General features: G+C 39.2%; 1 protein-coding gene across 1 annotated transcript in view; it reads right to left on the bottom strand.

Annotated features, from left to right (window-relative positions):
- Mlip (muscular LMNA interacting protein) overlaps positions 1 to 22,747 on the bottom strand; it is a 128,511-nt gene that overhangs the window by 101,801 nt on the left and 3,963 nt on the right. The window contains exons 2-4 of the mRNA XM_055596956.1: positions 20,026 to 20,181; positions 16,323 to 16,715; positions 5,355 to 6,836 (exon numbers count right to left, since the gene is read on the bottom strand). Of these exons, the coding sequence (XP_055452931.1) occupies positions 5,355 to 6,836; positions 16,323 to 16,715; positions 20,026 to 20,181 (2,031 nt within the window). The remainder of the gene's footprint in view (positions 1 to 5,354; positions 6,837 to 16,322; positions 16,716 to 20,025; positions 20,182 to 22,747) is intronic.

Consider the following 22,747-nt stretch of genomic DNA (forward strand, 5'->3'; position numbering starts at 1 on the left):
CACTTACGTAAAAAAAAAGTCTCTTCTCTAATTAAATTGAATAAGTCCCCAATTAAACAACAAACACTCCCCTAGGATGAAAAAAATTGCTTTTGTCATCACTAACACATTAGTGTGATGAATCTCTAAGAAAAATTCAGGGTCCATCTGGAGAAAAGACAAGGAAAACTACTCAGTATTGTAATGGAAGAGACAGGAAGTAAGGATAGGAGAATTTATGGGGAGTCATTATTCCCCTAAAATCATAGGAAATTTATTAAGGGTGCAAAAATCATAGTTACAGAAAAGGAGAAAAATAACAGGAAGTCACAAAGATGTAGTAGCTTAACATTCCTGCAGTGGCTCTGATGGTTACTAAAAGTAATATAACTTACAAAGTCTACACAAACACCTGCACTTTCGTTTCTGTGGCTTGACTCTGGCCTACCTAGACAGTTACCATCACCTTCTAAAGTCTTTTTACTTCCTTGCCTGTCTTTCTGTATTCCATTCTTTACATCAGTCAGGATTGTGCCACCTAGCTATTCAAGAGCCTCCCAGAATTTAAAAATAAAAGCCTGTTGCTGATGACCCTACACACTTGAGACAAAGGGCTGAAAATAACTGAGCTGGAACTGGAGGCTTCCGCTCTGAGAATTGACTTTCATAATATCCAAAGGTGCTATGGAAACTGGCAACAAAGGAAAACAAACAATAGTCCTACCGTTCGTATAGACTACAAATTTCACTAATGAGCAGCTAAGCACAGAATTCCCAATCACACGATAGTGGGACTTTTATCCAAGGGATAAACAGCAGCTGTCTAAACAAGGCTTACATTCAAGTGAGAGAATTCATGCTTGGTATTATAAACCTAGACAACTTCCCAAGGGTCACAGACCCTAGAGGACCACCTACTCCTGTAGTTTTCTTAAATATATAATCTCTAAATATAATCTCTAAATGTATTCTAATCATGTATCCTTATACCACAGATAAGTGTAGCTTTCATCATTCATCAGAGAAGGTTCTTTTTGCAGCAGATGGAAGATATTAGTGATTTACAACTAGTCAAAATGTAGAGCATAAGTGATCATGGAGAGCTCAACCCCAGTTGCTACATCTGCAATGCAATCCCTACATCGTATAGTTCAAGGACCCTTGAGGAAAAGGCTGGTGGAAAGACTGTGAGAGCCAGAGAACCAGGAAGCCTGCTGTTACACTGTATCTTCTTGGCATGACAGGAAAGTCATTCCCATGAAATCTCAGCAATATGGTTGCCTAAATAGGAGTTAGCCAACATAAATGGGGAAAATTTCAGAAGGTTATGTCTCTAGATGAAGAACTCCAGCCTATCAATGGTTACTGAGAGAGGGACATCTGGTTTTCTTCAGGAATAAGTCCTCTGGTAGGTTAACCCAAGTATTCAGCCCTAAGCCCATCTATATACAAGCATATTATGATATTTAGTAATTTACATCATTAATTTAAGAGGAAGGGGGGAACACAGGAAGAGTTGTAGTGGGGAAGAGAGATTAGAAAACAATGTAGGTACTGTACTTGTACAATTTTTTTTTTTTATGTTTTCTAAAACTTGAATTTAAAAAAGAAGAGAAACCCTCCATCAGCTTTCTGTCTTCCTCAAAGTGAAAATCGGGTACTTTAAAGCAGACTCTGGCTTCTGGTCGCCCTTCCACAAACAACTCTTGCATCCTCTTGCTCACTACACACCCCAGCACCTGCTCCAAATCTGTCCCCGCTACCTATCAATCAAGTACTCTTTAGCCTCAGAGATTTTCCTCATTACACACCTCTTGCACGAAAACTTCTTAAAGAAACATATTCCAGCCATCCGACACATATCTGAGATACCACACCTTTCTGTATTTACTAGGCTAGCTTTTTCTCCATTCTACTCTCAACCCTCTACAAAGTTAATTGACTTGGGAAATGAATTGTTTCTCTTCCACCACCAAATGTAAACATTTTTTTAGGAAAATGCCATATATTTTAATATTAAAACAGCACTACATTCTTATTGAATGTATGACCCCAGATTAATTTTTTCTAAAATTATATTTGGTTCCACAAAATAGGAAAAGTCACATCCCTCCTGCTGCACCAAGTTTCCAGTAGCACAAAATTGGAAATGTTTTGATTCCTTAAAGGAATGAGAGTTCAATCAATGGGACACTGGCTAGAAAGCCTCATGTAGCCGTAAAAGCTCCAACTGATCCTGTAAACAAGTTGAGTCTAAATAGCTTCAGGCCAGACCATCGGAAACACTCATTTGGAAGAAATTTGAAACTATTTCCAGTGAGTACTAGATTATATGAGATTTTGATAAAATAGTCTCTCCAATTCTATGTGAAATACCGCGGAAGCTCAATAGGAAGAGAGGAAAAAAAAATCAAACTATTTTAAAAATGACAACCAGTTATATCTGGAAGTCAAACACAACCTTGAGTGAATTTTGTATCCCCGTCTCAAAGTGTCTCAAACAATATAGAAGTTGAATCAGAGAACAGTCTCAGTAATACCCAGGGAGAAGCCCATCCTGTCCAGGGCCATGAACAGAAAACAATATTTTAAAGCTACACCTGAAAATAGCATGTCAATCATACCATATTAATGCAATACAATTATGACAATGACAAAGGAGCTTCAGACATGTTTTCTTTCTGAATTCAGCTCAGTATGCCCTAACTAGCCATTCCATCTTATTTTAATATCAAAGGACAGTAGATAGAGTCCAGACTTTGAACTGAATTTTTTTTTTTGCAGGCGTTTCTGTACCAGTTTGTTGAATACTTGTGTTTGAGGACTCCTGTCTGTTTGGTGCATGTATCTTAAATAAATCTGAATTTTCTTTTTAACTTCAAAAAAGCACTTTGCTTAGATTGGCACTAACCTAGTAGGACTGAAGCAAGAATCAACTCGTGAAAGCAAATAAAGTCTTTGGTATCTCAGAGCTTTTGTCTACATTGTCTTTGCCCTCTGTGAGGTAATTGCTCCAATTTCAGCACAACAGTCAGATGTAGAAACAAAGTGGGAATGCAACTCATCTCTGCTCATGTCAATTTGAATGAATTTCCATATTCAAGGCATAACTCCCAAGAAATGTAGTTTGTAATAAAAAGTGAGTTGGTTCTCTAATTTTAAACTAGAAATGCAATAATAAAAAGGAAATAAAACCTAAGATGGGAATTAAGAGTATGCCTCAGAAACATCTCCTTAGCAGAAATTATGAATTTATGTGTTGAAACATTTTTATTAACAATGGAGTAGGTTAAGACTTGGACTGACAGGTAAATAGTTCTTGTTATTTTCATGGTCACCACTTTCAACAAACATATCTATAAACTACAATTTTCTTAACTGGAAATCAGGAAAATTAAACAAAGAGAGCTAATGCTGAAAAATTCTTCAAAAATTGAGAGCAGGAAGAAAACCAGGGAAAAGTAGGTCTTTGACATACAGGTCTTCAATTTATCAAAAGCTTTTCAGGCTCATCCTCATCAAATACTCACTATATCCACGATAGGATGACCAAAGCACACTGGAGCACAAATAGAAACCCTTTGAACAAGTGTCTGTGATGAAACGACTTTGCACAAAGGGTAAAGAGTAACTTAAGTGTTTGGTAAGTGTGTGGGCTAGTTTTTGTCAACTCAACACAAACTTGGGTCATCTGGGAAGAGGAAATCTCAGCTGAAAAAAAATATGCCTACATCACATTTGCCTGTGGGCAATACTGTGGGTCATTTTATTTCATTAATGACTGAGGTGAGCGGGCCGACCCACTCTGAGTGTTACCATCTTTGGGAAGGGAGTCTTAGATTGTATAAAAATCAAACTGGGCAACTACCGGGATCAACTCAGGAAACAGCACTCCTCCTGGGTCTGTGCCCCACACCTGCCTGACTTCCTGTCCTGAGGGTATGACAAGCCTTTTCCTTCCCACATTGCTTGTGGTTATGGTGTTTTTATCACAGCAGTTAAAGAGCAAACAGGAACATCAAGAAAGCATTAAAGGATGAAACCTCAGTGCAGAGCATGGGGGGAGGGAGTGTCCACACTGAGGAGGCAGAAGCAGGAATCACAAGTTCAAGGCCACCATGGTCTACGTAGAAAGACCTTATTTTTAAATTTAAAAAATAACTAGTCAACAAATTCAGAAAATGGTTAGATTGACAATTTTAGTACGTGACACACAAGTTTCACAAGCATGCATTTATGGTCAAACGTTAATGAGGTTTTTTTTTTTTTTTCCAAGATAATAATTACCTCTTTCTTCTTTCTAAAATTATCACATAGACTCCTAAGAAAGCTAGTACAGTGGTAGGCATACTGTGTCTAGTGCCTAGTTTTCCGGTTGAAATGTGTTACAATAACAATATCATGTGAGTTGCCCTATTAACTTAACTTTACATTCATCATCAGGTAACGACAGAACTGAGCTCATTTTCTCTGATATCCCAAAACCTAGAAACTATCTTATTTAAATAAATTGAATTGGAAGTCCTATGTACCACTAAGGCCAGCACTTTCATAGTTTTATTTTACTTACTTAACAGCTATCAAATTCTCAGAGTGTTGGGATCCATTTCTTAGTCCTTTGAGAATACGTAGAAGGCTGCCATGTCCTAGAGTAGAAAAGCCTGCTCCTGCAGGACTGAATCATGCAATCCCTCCTCAAACGATTCCTCTCTCGTGTTAAGTAAATGATATTTCACTCCCTTGCTCAGCGGAGCATTTAAAAGACAGAATCACTTCTATTCTTATTTTTGTTTCTTTATGTTGTTTTGTACATTGTTTCTGTGTTAAATATTCAGTGCTGGTAGCAGGTTAAATGTTTTACATATAAAAATTTTCTATTCTATTTTGCCTTATTCGTATAGAGTAAAATTTGATATAGCTTGCAGCATGGGGAGCAATGGAAAACAAAACTGCCTTGCAGGAGGGAAAGAAAGGTGATCTTTATGAATAAACAAAGACAAAGGAAGTATAAAAACGTCAAAGTGCTATTGGCTGTATCATAAGCCCAGATCTATATATATTATTAATCCTATTTACTAACTAAACGGTCAGTACAAAATATTTTGGTAGATAATGAGACACTTCTTATTAAGCTATCGGAAACTTAATACTGCAAAATGCTATCTGTTTCTAATGGGGACTAAAGCTGTAACCCATGCCCAGGAAAAAAAAATGTGGTGTGTGTGCGTGTGTGTGTGTGTGTGTGTGTGTGTGTGTGTGTGTTGTCCCTGGAGTCATAGTCATACAAAGGATATAATAATTATTGACTTTTTCCTGAAAAGAAGACTCTTTTATATTTCAAAATAAGCATGCAACATGCAAAAAAAAAAAAATACCTTAGGCTTCTTATTTTCAGGGCCTGTTGACATGGACAGGGCACAAGGTGACATCAGCTCCTTGGTTCTTGTTAGAGAGACAGGAAGTGATGGGGTTGGAACAAGTGAGCTGTGGTTGGATGTTGTATTTTCAGGCATCCCAGTTCTTGAAGGACATGTACCACTCCCACAACTTGGGTACAGTGATGAGGGCCTAGGCTGGAGTACCTGGGTGGGTGAACTCTCAGGAGGGAGAACGGAGAACCCCGAGTTGGTAGGGGAAGCAGAGCCAGCACTGGAGATGGGAGGAGTAGGAGGAACTGAAAGGCTCTGCTGCTGGCCTGAGTGTTGTGAAAAGCATGTTCTTTTGGATCTGTCTATGAGGTCTGAGAGGGCTGGGGAAGGGTGGAAACATTTCTCTGGAGAGGAAAGGACAGTGCTCTCAGTAACAGGCGGTGCAGAGGATAACAAGGTAGAAGGCTGTGTGTAAATATCCCTGTTCTTTGCTGGACCCCTGAGGTCACCATCCGTTCCGCCCTTGGAAGAAGAAAAAGAGGACGAGCCTGATGCGACAGAAGGAACATCAGCAAGGCTGACTGTCTCAGTCTGTAACTGGGGGAGAGTTGCACTGCTCCTCAGAGAGCCTCCTGGAATCTTCTCTACATCCGCAGAAGCACAGCTGCTACTGGCAGGTGCTGGCGGGGCGAGGGGGTGCACCTGAGAAAACGGGGTAGGCTTGGGAAAGAAGGGGAGGTGGAGGGATTTGTGGGTCTCTTCGGGAGCTTGGTGTTCTCTCTGCTCTGCAGACCCAGCTGTCAAGGAGCAACTCGAGAGGGATTTCTTAGGTGTGGACGGAGTTTGCTTTACTTTCTGATCAAGTGTAAGAGTGGAAGAAGCCAGGGAACTGAGGGAGAAGGTTGGGCAGGATGCAGGGGACAACGGCCTTCGGTGAGAAGGGTTTGACTTGAGGATAGCAGTGAGCAGAGAAAGCCGAGAGGGTACAGGGGACTTGAGCCCAGACTTTGAAAGGCTTCCACTGGATGACATCTGGCTACAGACAGTAGATAAAGAGCCGTGGGGGGAGGAGGTAAGCGGTTTGGGACTTGGAGACAGTGAGTGCATGACAATTCGGACAGGTATGTAGGATGCTGAAGGTGACTTCGGGGAAGCACCAGAGGCAGGTGAAGGGGAGGTTCTCACATCTTCCCTGGGATTAAGGACATGCGAAGTCGACATGTGCTTCTGTGCTTCAGAGGCCAGCCCACGTGGGTGATCAGCGACATGCGAGCCGCGTGAACTAGAACCTGGCAGTTGAGTGGAAGGAGAAAACACTAAGGTCGAAGTGCCTTTCCGTGCAGAAAGGGGGGACTCGTGAGCAGTGCTGTGAAAATACGTAGCTGTTTCTTCCACCGAGGCCCCAGTGACATCCAGCCTGCGAGTGTGAAATTCCTCTAGCACAGAGGCTCCGCTGATGCTGACGTTAGCTGGGACAGGTGGCGTTTTCTGATTAGTTGGAGAAACAAAGGAGAAAGCAGGTGAGTTATGAGCAAGATGCTCAAAGGTAGTGGGAGAAGTTAGCTAGAGGAGAAGAAAAATAGATTGAAATAGGGTATTACTTAGGAAATTATCGAAATATTTTTACTGTGTTTTGCAAATACCCTTCTGCTAGTTTTACATGAAATGAGACATTTTAATCCTCTTAGTAATTAAGGAGTTTATGCTTACTATTGAGACATGGCTTTGGCTTTCAAACAAGACATAAACTGTGAAGTATTACATTCTATAGCCCATTTATTCCCCAAAACAAACCAATATAAAATTGTTTTCATAATTCGATTGAAAATATAATTCATTCACAATATTAAAACAATTGTCTCAATTTGGAATTGTATAATCTGAAAGGAATGAAAATGTCATCATTATAAATTTCAAACTTTATTTTGGAAAATGAAATAGACTTTTACCATTGAAAGAATATAAACCATAACTTGATGATGACTAGAATCCTAAAAGTTAATATGTTTCAATTGCTTAAAACTCTAAAGACTTAGACAACATATCCCTACATATCGTGAACTTGAGATGCCCAGAATTAAAAGATTAAAGCTCCCAACACCAACACAGAAAAATAAACTAAGAGAGTGAACAATGAGCCCAAAATAAAGGGATAATTTAGCCTATTTTCCCCATGTACTTGCCAGAATGAACATACAACAATAATTTAATAAACACTTAGCCAGTTTTGGGGTTCTTCTGAAATCAATAGGCTTTCTTTCCTTGGAAAAGAAGCCAGAATATTTATAATCTATTTGAAACTAGGCATCTGCCAATCCCACATCAATAAAAAGAGGATTTTTTTTAAATATAATTTTATTTAAGAAGGTAGAGAAAGCCTGTGGCATAGTCTGTACAGGGTAGAGAGAGCCTGTGGAATAGCCTATAAATGTATTCTTACACCACTTAAGTAGTCCAGAATCTAAAGCAAATGGTGAAATCATTCCAGAGTTTTTGAACAGAGACTCTAAATTTATTAATTTGATTTTATCAGACTATAAAATAAAAATATGCATGACTAGGAAACTTGAGAAGTGAGTCATCCAAAATATTAGTGAATACTAACATATATACATACATTATACACTAAGCCAATAGCAGAAATATGTCTATAAACATAAATCTGTAAAATTTTATCAGTAGACAAAAGACATATTTTAGAATTTCGCTTCAGAGCCACGTGGATAAAATTTCTACAAGATCCACTATGATGATCTTCACGACATGTCATCTTGAGCCCTAAAAACACTTAACTCTAACAAATCCGAACCTTCCATTCCAGACTTCTTTGCCTTTGAGCAAACACATCCAAATACTCCTTTTATAAACATTAGGATCAACAGGTAACGTTGCCACATAAGTAATATTTGAAACCACTGACAGAGTCTAGACTATGAAAACATCAGTGAAAGTGGAAAATTAAACAGAACTCAGTCAAACTGAGAAAGCTTAATCATTCCCGTGCAGTTTATCTTGGAGCCCACACTGCTTAGCTGGTGTTTATGGAACTGATTCATATGCTTGGGGAGGATATTTAAGCGCAAACATCACTGACTGGGCAACACAATGTTTCTGTTACCAAAAGCTGACAACATTTTGCTTGGAGTTCTGCACTGATCTTGTAGTTAGAGTCAAACTCAATGTTAAAAAAGAAATAATTCTCTTTGCCTTTTGGGATAGGGATTGAGCATTATAGGCAGAGTCCTCACTCTTGATTAGTTTCTTTAGGTGTCCAGACTGTAGTAGGTTTAAAGATGGATATCAGAAGAAGAATAAAACAGGAAACAAGTTAGGAGCCTCCCACAGAGGGCCTCTGAAAGGCTCTGCCCTGCAGACTATCAAAGCAGATGCTGAGACTTGTGGCCAACTGTTGGGCAGAGTGCATGGAATCTTATGAAAGAAGAGGGAAATAGTAAGATCTGGAGAGGACAGGAGCTCCACAAGGTGAGCAACAGAACCAAAAATCTGAGCACGGGGTCTTTCCTGAGACTCATACTCCAACCAAGTACCATGCATGGAGATAACCTAGAACCCCTGCACAAATGTAGCCCATAGCAGTTCAGTGTCCAAGTGGGTTCCATAATAATGGGAAGAGGGACTGCCTCTGACATAATCTGACTGGCCTGCTCTTTGATCACCTCCCCCTGAAAGGGGGAGCAGCATTACCAGGCCACAGAAGAAGACAATGCAGCCACTCCTGATGAGACTTGATAGACTAGGATCAGAAGGAAGAGGAGGACTTCCCCTATCAGTGGACTTGGGGAGGGGCATGTGTGGGGAAGGGAAGGTGGGATTGGGAGGGGAGAAAGGAGGGGCTTATGGGGGGATTCAAAGTGAATAAAGTATAATTAATAAAAACTTTTAAAAATTACCAAAAAAGAAGAAATAATTCAGAGTTCCTACTCTACAATTGTGTGTGTGTGTGTGTGTGTGTGTGTGTACACATGCCTATGTGTGTGTTTTAATCACAAAATATTTTCCTCTCCTCCTTTCCATGACTGATTTCTCCTCACAAGATGAATGGGGACATTTCAAGTGTGCAGGGTATCTCTGCATGTGGTACCCTATGTGGAAAAGTTGTGAGAATTTTACTAGAGATTATTCTGTAAATTAAAACTGACGGCTACAGGAATCCAGCTGTCTTTCAAGTAATGCTGTTTTCTAAGAGCTTCAACATAGCAACAAACTGTCAATATATCTCAATTCTTTGCCAGCCTGTTAAGAACACAGGTTCATAATTTTTAGGTGCCCCCCTGATAAAAGGCCTCCCTAAAACTTCCTCAAAGTGAGGCTTCTAATCCACTAACAGCATACTACACTACATGATATTTTTCTTAATAACAATTCAGAATTTTGCCAAACATTTTAAGAGATAATTTTGTTGAGAACATTCTAAAACACTGATGTCTAATAACATTTGCTGGTTTATGGTTGATCTACTTATACTTTCTAGTTGTAATATTATTATGTTTATGATATGTTCGTTAGTAATTTCCAAATGCACCAATGTTCCAATTTACACTAACACTATTCTAATTTACATAACACTAATTAAGTGTAGCACCTTGATTTTCTATGCTTTCCAGATACAAGGGATTCATTTTTAATTTTATATTTAAAAAAAAGAATATGCATTCCTGAGTGTTGCACACTTTGAATACCAGCTCTCGGGAGGCAGAGGCTGATGGATCTCTGTGATTTTGAGGCCAGCCTGGTCTACAATGTGAGTTCCAGGACAGCCAAGCTACACACACACACACACACACACACACACACACACACACACAAAAAAAAAAAAAACTGTAGAAAAATAAAACAAAACAAACAAAAAAGACAAAGGCAAAAATGAGTAATTTTTATGGAGACAGGAGGGACACTCATCAAATTCCCAGACAGTAACCCAGAATAAGCCGTCCATTTCACCCCTGTCTGCCAGCACCAGCAACGTGGAATGTCTTAGTTGAGACATAAGAAGCATTCTCTTTCCTCTTTCCCATTAAAGATTACTCTGTGCTCTTAAGCACTCACTTCCTTCTTCCACCGTGTTTGAACACTTCTGCAGTGCTGACCGCACTTATCCCCTGCCCTCTCGTCCTCCACACTCATTCTCAGGACATTCTCCTCAGAAGACCAGCAGCCTCTGGGATGCAGTGTCAGAGCTCTTCCTGAGTGATGTTCGCAGTGTGCCAGTCTCCTAAGGCAGATGAACTGAATCACTGTATCCTGTATCCCTGAGGCGCTAAGTCCCTTAAACAACCATGCTATCAGATAGGTGCCCTGCAATTTATCTTAGTACATCTAAAGTTAGCTGTGCCTCTGCGCGCTCACAATTTCTAACGTGTCAAAGAGATTTGAGAACATCTGAGTCAAAGCTGAAGTGACTGCCCTGCTTTCTGAGATGTGAACATTGCCAGATGCTGGTCCTGCATGACCACAGCTTCCCCTGACAACCCTTGTAGAAAACTCCCCACAGTCTTCACACACCAATCATATCGTAGAGGGGCGGCCTCCTGCCTACTGATTGGCCTTCTTCTCTCTAAGGCTCGCACATAAGAATCGTGCTACCGGGATGATTCTCAGCCTTTCCTATACAAATCAATGAAGTAATAGTCTCTGGGTATTCCTAACTCTAGCTTTAATCCATATAACCCAGCACTAAATTCAACTTTTAAAATCTAACCAATGAACGTCTCTGTTCAAGGAATCATTGGTGCTACTGTGAACAGAAAGTGTCCCCTTTGTTGCAAAGCCCACCTCTTGCTATTCTGTCTCCTCTCCCTACATTTCATGCTTTTTTTACATCTTAGGTTTTGACAATACTTTCCTTATTTTTAGCAATTTTGTGTGTGTGTGTGTGTGAATATTGTTAACATTCTAGCAAGCTTGGTCTCTAGTCAATGCAGTGGGAAATCGTCATTCTTAATCCCACAACTGCCATTACATTCCTGGCCATTTTCTACACAGGGGGAGGTGATAGGACAGCCTGCCACTGAGTTCATGCCAGAGACAGCCCCTGCTCCTATTACTAGGGAACCCACTTGGAGACTGAGCTGCCTATGGGCTACATCTGAGCAGAGGGTGTAGGCATGGCAGAGGGGAAGAAGAGGGAGGGAGGGTGGGATTGAGAGGAGACTAGAGGGGACCGCAGCCAGAATACAAACTAAATAAATTGTAATAACTGATTATAATTTTAAAATTTTTAAAGTAATTTTCATTGCTACATAGCTGTAATTTTGCTACTGTTTTGAATTTTAACATAAATATTTTTGGAGATAGAGCTTTGACAGAGGAGTTGCGATCCACAGATTGAGAACCACTGTTCTACAGATACAGTCTCTTGGAAAGTCAGGTTTGTTTGTGCTCCTCTTGGAGTCTCGGCTCATACCACACAGTGATTATTCTATTTATTCTGCTTTAGGCTCTGGACACTGATGTCTGATGTAGCCCTTGCCTTCCCAAACACAGATCCAAATTACTAATAACAGCTAGTCAGGAAACTATCCTCTGAAAACCCTAGAGCGTTTCCTGCTGCAATCTCCAATTCAACCTGACTGTCACATAGCCCTCCTGCTGACCATGGCCACTAGTACAAACTGAGACATACAGAGGAAGTAACTACTATTCATGAATAAGAAGGATTTTGCCAGATTTTGACAGAGCCTGCAGTCTCCCACTAACTCGGAAAAAATTCTCCAACATTTTATCCATGCTTACTTACCATGGAAGGAGACAGAGAATACTAAAGAGCCCAACTCAAGCAGGAATAGAAATGGCGAAGTGGCAGAGGAATGACACTTGATAAAAAAAAAATGGTTTCAAGGAATAAAATTGCGCGGTTGTGTTTTTTTTTTCCCCTATCAACTATAAGGACAAACATTCATAAATGTTCAGCCCCCATCATGACAGCCACATACTTGGTTAAGACTTTTATCACCTGTCACCTGCACAGGCAAGATTGGACTTCTTTTGTGTTTTCTGTTTTGCCTGAAGTTAGGGTCTTCCAGCTGTAATCATGTCCGTTGCTTCCTAGCTTTTTGATAAGATCCGTGCCACATTACAGAAAGTAATTGGTGTTCCTCAAGCTAGTCCTCCCAGAAATGAGCAGATTCCAACAAGGAGTTTAATGCCTCAACTTATTTCAAGATCTTCAACATCTAAATTCCTCAGGGTATAAGCTGAGGATGATTTTGTTTTAGGGAGGAAAACGTCAGCAGCATCACTAACTATGAGACCATGGTCCTGGGCTGTCTTCCGTGCCTTATTATACTTCCTGTTCAGCTGTGAATATTCATCAAGAGTTTTAGTATGATAATATCTTTTCTGTGTATATTTCCCAGGACCCTTTGTTTAATCATTCACATGATATAATCTAGGTTCTCTCACTAGTTCAGGTATTGCAGTAGATGCATAGGACCAGAAGGGAGAAAAGCTGTGTCAACCAACCATTCTAATGGGATAATCCATACATGCAAAGCTACCGGGACGCAGTATGCCGGTGTGAATAAGGTGTTCCTTTACAAGATCTGAAGATGCGGAATGTTAAGACTTATAAACCGCAAGTACTTACTGACACTTATGATGGGGATTCATTCTAAGAAATCCATCATTCCCTGATTTGATCACTCTGAAAACGTTATAGAGAGCACAGATAGAGCCAAGACCTCCACGGCAGCACTATGCACTGTGATTTTAATTAGGACCATAATTGCATCTATCACTGGCCAAAGCTATTATTCTGCACATTACTGGATCTAACAAATGTATGAATAATCACATTGACTAGAATTTTATGTAAAAACCTCTTCTGTTTGACTTTAGCCAGTTCTTTTGATCCTATTGTTCACATCCTCTCCCCACTTCTCATATCTAAGCTACATCTGAACAAATGAACAAAGCCTTTTGTTTTTGTTTGTTTGTTTTGTTTTGTTTTGTTTTGTTTTTCGTGACAGGGATTTTCTGTGTAGCCTTGGCTGTCCTGGACTTGCTTTGTAGACCAGGCTGGTCTCAATCTCACAGTGATCTGCCTGCCTCTTCTGCTCTGAGTGCTGGGATTACAGGAGTGCCTCTGTGCCCCATTGCCTCTTTCTCTTTTATGTCTCTTATTATGTGTCCCCAAACATGTTGCCATCCCAACCCTCTTGAACAGAGAAATTCATGTATCGAAAGCTTACCATAGTCATAGTTTCATAGTTCCAAGTTCTCTGTCTCTGTCTCTCTCTCTCTCTGTTTTTTTTCCTTTCTCTCTCTGTGTATTATCTCATTTAATCATCCTAAAGAAAGTTGTTATTCTCTTGATGTTTTCACTGTGAGCCTAACTTTTGTGAGTTAACAGTTGAAACATCTTTTCAGCCCACAAGTTGACATTCTCACTTCATTTTATGAATGAAGAAAGGAATCCTGACTTCCAGTGACTTGCTTAGAGGGTCAGGTGAGTAAGATTCCTGTCTTGTTCCTGTTTTCCTACTTCCTTGCCTCCGGTATCAAGACTTCCCTGACATCATTTTTCATCCATTTGCAGCTCTGTTTCTGCCTCTGTCATCCTTCTCACACTTTTCCCACTAAGGTCATCAAATAATCTCCAATTTTAAGATTTAATGAGCTTGAATTGCCCAAAAATTGTTGGTTTTGTTTCATATTTTAATAACAAACTTTCTTTTTTGAAAGTTTCTTGTTAATAGACAAAACTTTTTAGACTTTTCCATAACGATTTAAGTCTTTTCTTGCTTAATTTTATTTTATAAGGTTTTTATCCAACTATTTATTTTATTTTCAATACTATCTTTACTTTTTACTTAAACTCTATTTATTGATTTTTTTTTTTACCATAAAGTGTTTTCACATAAATGTTCCATTTTAAAGATTAAAAGAACTGGCTAAAGTAAAACAGAAGAGGTTTTTATATAAAATTCTAGTCAATGTGGTTATTACTTCATGTATTTGTTAGATCCAATAATGTGGTCTGGGATATACCAGACCACAAAATTTGTTAGTATTTTCAGACTATAATAAGTCAATAGGGAACAAAATATTTAGTAAAAATGAAGCTAAAATAAGCTATATCTTTAAGGACTCTACAAACTGTTAAGGGAGATAAGACATATACTATACAGTAACAAAGCATGCTGTGCTGTGGTCATTACACAATTGTGTGTTAAAGAATTATCAGAATTGTATCAGGATGGGGAGAGGAATTGTTCTCATGAACAAATTTCATGAAGTTAGTACCTGAGCAAGGACTTCAGAAATGAACAGAACGTGAACTTAATGATACTTGTTTTTTTTTCCCCTATACCTTAGTGAAGCCCATCTTTGTACAAAGCACAGCACAACAGGAATTAACAATAACTAAACCTTTATGTCAAGTTATTTTTGATCTAATGAAGAAAAAAATTCAATTGTTTCAAAGTAGAAAAGAAATTATGATGGAGATTTTTCTTAAATCTGTTATCGAAGAAAGTCACAAAAACAGAGGAGCACTAACTCCTATCCCCGAGAAGTGGTCCTGCTAAAGCTAAGCACGAGTACTGAGCAACATGGGTGTGGGTTCTGGGTAGACAGCATTCAAGACAGAAATCAAGAAGTCAGGAGCAGATGAGTGGGCTGTTTGTACTGAGTGGTAGTTCACAAGAGCTGAAGAAAAACCATGCAAGATGTAGCTAGCCAGGTGTAGAGTTGAAGCCATACTTTAGGAATATCCTTCTTCTGACTAACCACTGATGCTAACTTACTGGCTGTCCTTCTCATTTTTGCTTATCTATCATTTTTCTTGAGGCAAGAAAGCAATGTCTGAGCCTGCACTGCCTTTTGAGAACACCCTGAGTTGTGTTGCTATAGTTCTGTGTTCCAGTACCTAGCTGAGAATAAATTTCAAAAAAAAAAAAATGTTTTAAGGGCTAGAGAGATGTCTCAGTGGTTAATAGCACTGGATGCTCCTGCAGAGGACCTGAGTTCAATTCCCGGCACCCACTTGTCAACTTATAACCATCTATCACCACAGTTCCAGAGGATCCAAAGCTATCCCTGGCTTCCATGGGCAACAGGTATATTACACAGACATACATTCTGACAAAACACCATTACCCACAAAAAATTTTGAAAGAGGTCCACATCAGCAGCACCCCAATGAGCAGCTGCCATTACTCAAAGACAGTGGAATATCCTGGATGCATGAAAGTAATGAAAGCTACAGCATCAGGAATCAGGGAAGGCAGTAGGAATAGACATGAGGGACAACACGTAGAAGACCTACTCTACAATCTTGCAAAACCCTAATACCACAAAAAGATCAATTCACCAACAAAAATGTCTTTTGAGCTACTTTATGATGCTTATAAGAGCTTGGCTTGATTGGAACTAAACAGGATCTGTCAGAACCAGTGAACTCTCCTCTGACAAGCAGTGAGGCCTCTCGATGCGTTACCTTCAAAGCCAGCCTCTGTGTCCCCGGCCTTCAAACCACACCTTGCATTGCAGAGATGCCGGGCGTTTCAGTCCAGATCAAAAATTACATTTCTTACACACTCTTACTTCCTGGTCTATTCTCTTATTATTCCTTTATTTGTTTGAAAGTACTGTGTTTATTTCTAAGACACATTTAATGCTTCTTGGATGTTTCTTTTTTGAAATGTGCTCCTTGATGTACCCAGCCCTCCACACACCCTCTGTCATGTCAAGCCTCTCCAAGAATCGCTCAAAGGGAAATATTTCCCCAAATCTACTCTAGTTAAATACGCTACACTTTCTGTCCAGTTGATTCACAGTATAATTTTTGGTCTCATCAGCTTCTCGATGCTTATACACACTGCGATTAGTTGTGATCTTGAGGTATGATGGTTTTCATCATTTTCTTTGAGAGTCATGTATTCTTTAAAAAGGAGGATATTGTCAGATACCCACAACTAAAGGTAGTGAAAACAGCACTCAGATAAAACTTACCTGTCCATGCTTTTGTGGAGGGGCCATCCCATGAGGAATTTCAGCATGTGAGGAGGCCTTGGGATCAACCCCTCGTATTTTCGGACGTACCACGTCAGAAGCCAGACTGGAAGAAATAGCCAGAGACTTGGGCCGAGTAGCCATGTTGCCTGTTCCTCCTGCAGGACCTCGTTCACCTTGTTTGTTTGCAGATTCATCTTCCCCATCAGAATCCTCAATAAAAACATATTCTGCCTTGAAAAGATCACTTTTCTGCATTCCTTGAGGCTCCTTTGTATCAAATTCCTTTCTTTGTGAATTCCTTCCACTGACTTCTGTGGGATAGGCCAGTGTCCTCTGGTCCCTCTCCTGTTTTCTCTCACAGCCGAAGGTCATATGGTCACTGTACTCAAACTGCAACAGATGTAGAAAGGTAAAGCTGCTGACTCAGGGGTGACAAATGCATCTTGTTAAAATATGCTAACAAGTTGAAGCTACTCATGGAAAGGTTTTTAATACATTATATACCAGGCTTGCCTGAGAGAAATGGACTAAACACGTGGTTCCTTTTACTAGCTCACCTGTTTGCACTTTTTGTACTACCTTAGAGTTCAGATTTAGCATTAACAAGTAAAGCTTACCGCTTCCCAGTAAATCATGAGGAAGGGAGAGGAAAGGAACTGTGATGGACAGAGCAAGAACTGAATGCAGTGAAGACATTCATGAAACAGTTGTAACGCGGATTGGAAAAGGTTTTACTTAATTGTCAAACAACCAGCATATCCCTTACTAATAAAAGTGCTGGGGGAGAAAATCCTAAAGGAACCAAAATAAAATAAATTTCTAAACTTTTGAAAGGAAAAGTAACATTGACACAAAGTACATCAATTATCAGAGTAAAAATCCAAGCTAGCTGGAAGGAGCTTATGAATAGGACTTTTCTTTTTTTTTTCTTAAAGATATTGGGGCTGAAGAGGTATGTGAGCGGATAAAACAATTGCTACAAAAGCAGAAAGACTTGATTTCCAATCCCTAACGTCCACAAAATAAAAAGATAAGTGCTGTACACCTGTCTATGATCCCAACACCGTGGCTGAGGAGCGTACTCAGGAGATAGTCAGGCATTATAGTCAAAATGGTGAAATCCAGGTTTGGTGAGAGCCTCTGTCTCAAAAGATGTGGGGGAAAAGCAGCTGAGGAGGACACCCACGGCCCGCCTCTGGCCTCCACTCATGCCCGCATCAAAGGATATACGTGTCCATGTATAAAGATATAAACAAATTAAACATGAAGTGGAATTTTTTTCAGTACATTATTTCATGTTGAACTGGGAATTTTCAATTTTTCCATACATTTTTTTTCTATGAATAAGCAGAATGTTTACAATACCCGAATTAGTATCGTTTTATCAGGCTATCAAATTCCTTTTACTAAAATAACAGCCATGGACAGATGGTACTCAAAAATCTCACTGTCAGTTTTCTTGTTTTAATAACTATTCTGTGATTGTTCTTTTTCTAGGGAAACTTTTCTATAATGCTCAAATTGATTCAAAAAGACACTAAATACTAACAAGTTCAACTATTGTGGTAGGTTTAACATATGCTAACATGTATGTGTTACACATACAGAGACAGAAGTCAAATACTGATTAAATACAAACTGGATTGAAGGGGTAATTTCCATTCCCAGCCATACTGTGTAGCTCCCAATACTGATGCCGTCTAAATAACGCAGGTAAAGCCTGTCAGACGTGGCTTTCTGTGTCTCTTTCTGTTCTTTCACTCTGAAGTAGCTCACAGCATGTACCACTCCTTCTGGTTTTGCCACACACTCTTGACTTGCTTTCCCTGTCTTCTCAATTGCTAGTAAGTTCTGTGAGCAGTTACTATTCATTTGAACATATGTTATAAGGTTATTGACTATATAAATGAATGACAAATGATCTTTTCTAATACCAAACTTTTTAAAATCTAGGAAGAAAAACTTAAGCTTTTAGATACTTGGTGAGCTATATCTATGTCTACATCTCTCTCTCTCTCTCTCTCTCTCTCTCTATATATATATATATATATATATATACACACACACACATATATATCACCAAGTACCTACTATATATTTTATTTGTAATGCACATATATATGTCCTAGATACAGTGGTAATTACAAGTACATGATTTAATATAGAAATCTTAACATTTGAATATTAGGTATATAATATGTATCATTATATTTACATATACTTATATATCATATATTTTTATATATGATATATGCAACCCGCAGATGAATATCATTATCCTGGGAAGCACTGGAGTCTGAAACCAAGACTGATCATATAGGTACGGTTCTTCACAAGCCTAATAACAAGGACCCTATTGACACAGTGTATGAAGCGAGATACTACTGAGGAGAAACTTCCCGGAAGAGCCTCACGTATTCAGTATCTCCCTGGAATTATTTGACTCCCTTCGTCTTTGAAATACAACAGCAGCACTGAAAACGTGCTGCTTTTTAGGTATGAATTTTTCACATATACAAGGTAAACAGTATTAGCCCAACCTCTCTGCTTAACTGAATAACAGCACAAGTTCCTCTCTCATACTCTTTGTAATAGTGAATAAAACAATGTTGAAATACATTTTAAAGAGACAACTTCTGCTCCAAGGTTTACCTTGACAAGGTTTATCCAAAATGATCTTTTTCAATATTGATTAATGCATATTAGATGTGCAAAGTGATGTGTTTTTAGGACATTTTCAAACTTGCATACTATGCGTTTGACAGGGTTCGCCCCCTCTAGAACCATTCCTTACTCCTTTTCTGCTCCCCTTCCTCCTCATGCCCCCCCTTTTTATTTTCATCTCCCTTTTCCAAGACCTTTAATCTGTTTTCCCTTTCATTTCTAGTACTGGCCTATTACATATACAGCTTGATAGTATATTTTATTACCTAGTATTCAAAAATTAAGATTTTATAGAATCACGTATTTGTTATAATTATAATTTTGCCAAGGACATATGCTAGGAATTTTTTTCTCTGCCAGTTATCAGACTGTTTGTATTTTTCCCCCAATCATTTTGCTGTGTAACTATTTTTCTAATACTTTAAAATACATTTGAACAGTTTTATGATTATAGATAAGGGTGTTCATTCAGACATACAAAATAAAAGTCACAAAATACAGCATGCCGGTGTTCCCACAACTGTCCCAATATGTATTATTTATTCACCACATATAAAATCATAACATCCTACTATTTTCCCTTAGATTTTCTTTCAGGGTGAATTGAAACACTTAATGTTTTGGGTTTTTGTTTTGTTTTGTTTTATTTCCAGGTATGTTTGGGGACAGTCCCAGGAGGCAACAATTGTCCTGTTGATAGAAGATAATAAAACAGCGGCTCAGAAGAGCTGAGGATTACAAAACGCACTTTGAGAAACTGACATCATTTAGGCTAGATTTACATGTATTATCCATACGTGCATATGCATATTGATGGCAATCTTCAAGACGGAATTCACGGAGCTCAGGCTAAGCTCATGCTCCGCTGCAGCGCTAAACCTTCACTCCTCACAATCATATTTTCAATCACCCTTACATTTCACAATCATTGTACTTTAAGCAGAGGAAGTACACGTTGACATAAATTTCCAAGTCATTATTATGAATAATTTTAGATTATCATTTGAAATTTTAAAAAGAAGAAAAATAATCCTACCCTATTTACAGTTTCTGGACTCTTATCACTTGGTTCCTCAGGAATTTTAACAAGGAATTTAGAAGTGTCAGCCAACTGAATGTGGGTTGGTAGTCTTCTGAGCGTGGGGACAAAGGTGAAGATCAGAGGTTTGGCTTCAGAATCTCCAGGAGAGACCTATGAGATATATGATAAATTAGACTTTCAGCCTTGTCAAAGGTTTATCTTGTCTTTGTTCTCCATGTTCCATATTTATCTCATTCACTTTGATAAGCTGCCTGCTGTCGTAAGATCACCTGTCCTGACGCAAATAAAATCCACATGAAAATATCCATAACACATGAGAACCTCCTTTAAAACTACGGTAGCAAGGAAAGCAGTCTGCCCTGATAGGGACCTGCTGGAGGATGGGAGCAGCTCAAAGCAGCAGCCTGGAAGCCATTTAGCAGAAGCTTTCTGTCCCAGCTGTGTACAGAGAGGTCACTAGAAACCCAGAACTTGGTCTGCTTCAAATATGACATCTAGCCATTTAACCCCAAGGTAACAGACTCATGTTAACTGACTTACAACCAGAAAACATGCAAGAAAACTGAAATATGCATCATATTCATGTAAACGTGTATATCTGAACATAAAAAGAATGCCTATCAGTCTACCCACATCTGCTCTAAGGGAAGTGCCTTCTCGTTTATTTATACTTAATTCCTTTAGAAGTAATTTCATTAAGTGCTTGCTTTTGCAGCTCCTGGGAAGGAAGGCTATAACAGTGACTAGGAAACACTCAGCAGATTACTCACAAATAGAAAAGGATATGCTCTCGGTGCTAAAGGACCTTTTTATGGGGCCCTGGGTTCCATTCCTCTCCCCACCCCTCACAGCCAGCATATCTGTTCTCCGTGCCCTTCAGTCCTGCTCCGATTCCTCTGCTACAGCTGACATTCATGTAGATATACTGCCTTATCCTTTGCTTATTCAACAAAGTCAAATCAGCTCAAGGGCCTGGCAATTTAATAATGAACAGAAATTCCTGCTGTCATGAATGTACTAGCCAGTGGAGGGAGGCAGGCAGTAATAAATAAATATACGAAATATACAGTATTTCCCTAAGTGCTGTAAAAACTTTCTATCAGGCTTTGTAGAGGACCACAACTCCCCCCCAAAAAAAAATGGTGAGTCAAACTTGAGTTTATACCGATGGTGACAATGATATGGAGGAAAATATATAATTGGAGAGGAAGAACGAAAGATGCACAAGACTTGAAATAAGTATTTTAACTAGGTAACTACAGGAAATTAAAGCTCATTCACTGAAATAAAAAAATCCAATAATTTGAAGTGGTTTGAGGATAAAGTTCAAAACCAGAGGGGATAAGAACATACACTCTTGCAGGGGTCTGAGTCAGGATCCCAGATCACCATGACCTGTAACTCCAGCTGCAGAGGTAGCAACTCCCTTGTCTAGACTCTAAGGTACCTAGGCTCACATAGACAACACAGGCATATAGACACATACACATAATTAAAATTTTTTTAAAGTTGGAGGACATGGTAGGAAAATTAGAAGATGATTGAGAATGCCTGGAAACACTCAGTTGTTAGTTGGGAATCTAGCCAGCCTAGAGGAAAACCAGGCCTACCTTGCTTTCTGTGAGACCATTGTTTATGTGACATGGACGTCCTCATTTTCAGCAGAATGTCAGGTTCCATATGAATTCATGTTTTGCATCAATTTTGACACTATTTTTTAGCACATATGGGTTAAAAGGGAAACTACCTAAGCGTTTGAGTATTCCATAGTAACTGTGCATGCCCTCTATTTCTATCATTTTAAACCATATGTTTTACTCTAGAAGATTAAGAGGTGTTCCCACAAAAATAATAGTACAGAAATTCTGAATGACTATCGAGTCTGGTCTTTGAGAAGACCATCTGAGAGGAAGAGCACTAAACATACAAAGGTCAAGTGAATATAAGGCAACAGAGGAGAGAGGAAAGCCACGTTGCGCAGGGTGACAGCAAGATTGGCAGGACCAAGAGACAGCATGGTAGCACAAACATGATAAAATGTAAAGATTGGGGTCCACAGAGTCTCTGGAACTGGAGACATGGTTACTAGATTATTGATTAGAGATATTCTTCGTGAGCATAAATCAAATGAAGAAGATGGATAGCCCTGTGTAGGATTTCACCCACATTCTTGAAAGATCTAAATTACTCTGTACTATCTATTATGGGGTATAATGTTCTACTAAGTGAAACACCCATGCTTTGTGGAAACAACACCTATTTCTAGGGGCACATAAAGTATATGGACACACACACACTTGATTCAACTTTCACTTTTTAATAGTCTCTTCTGCCTTTAAAAACATTTGCTCTTCCATCACTCTTCCTGCACCAGTCTGGGTCTAACTGGAGTCAGAGCCCAGTGCCCCAGCCAGAACATCAGGAAGAGGTTCCCAAGGGTAATTTTTCCCAACCCCCTCTCACCAACATCACACCACTGTGCCCTGAGACCCTGAAACCCAGAGTGGCTTCCAAACTAAAAAAAAAAAAAAAAGGAGACTCATGCACCTGATCCGCAACCTGAAAGATTAGGGTACCAGCAAACAAAGATCCAAATACCCACAGAACAAAGATGTGACAAAGTGCCAACACCAAGAAATAGCCCAGAATGTTTAACTCCACCAGATGCCTAGATACCACTGCAAAAATATGAATATAAACAACCAAGACATAATGC

The sequence above is a fragment of the Psammomys obesus genome, unplaced genomic scaffold, assembly GCF_907164565.1.
Source record: "Psammomys obesus unplaced genomic scaffold, mPsaObe1.curated_primary_1811, whole genome shotgun sequence".
NCBI lineage: Eukaryota > Metazoa > Chordata > Mammalia > Rodentia > Muridae > Psammomys > Psammomys obesus.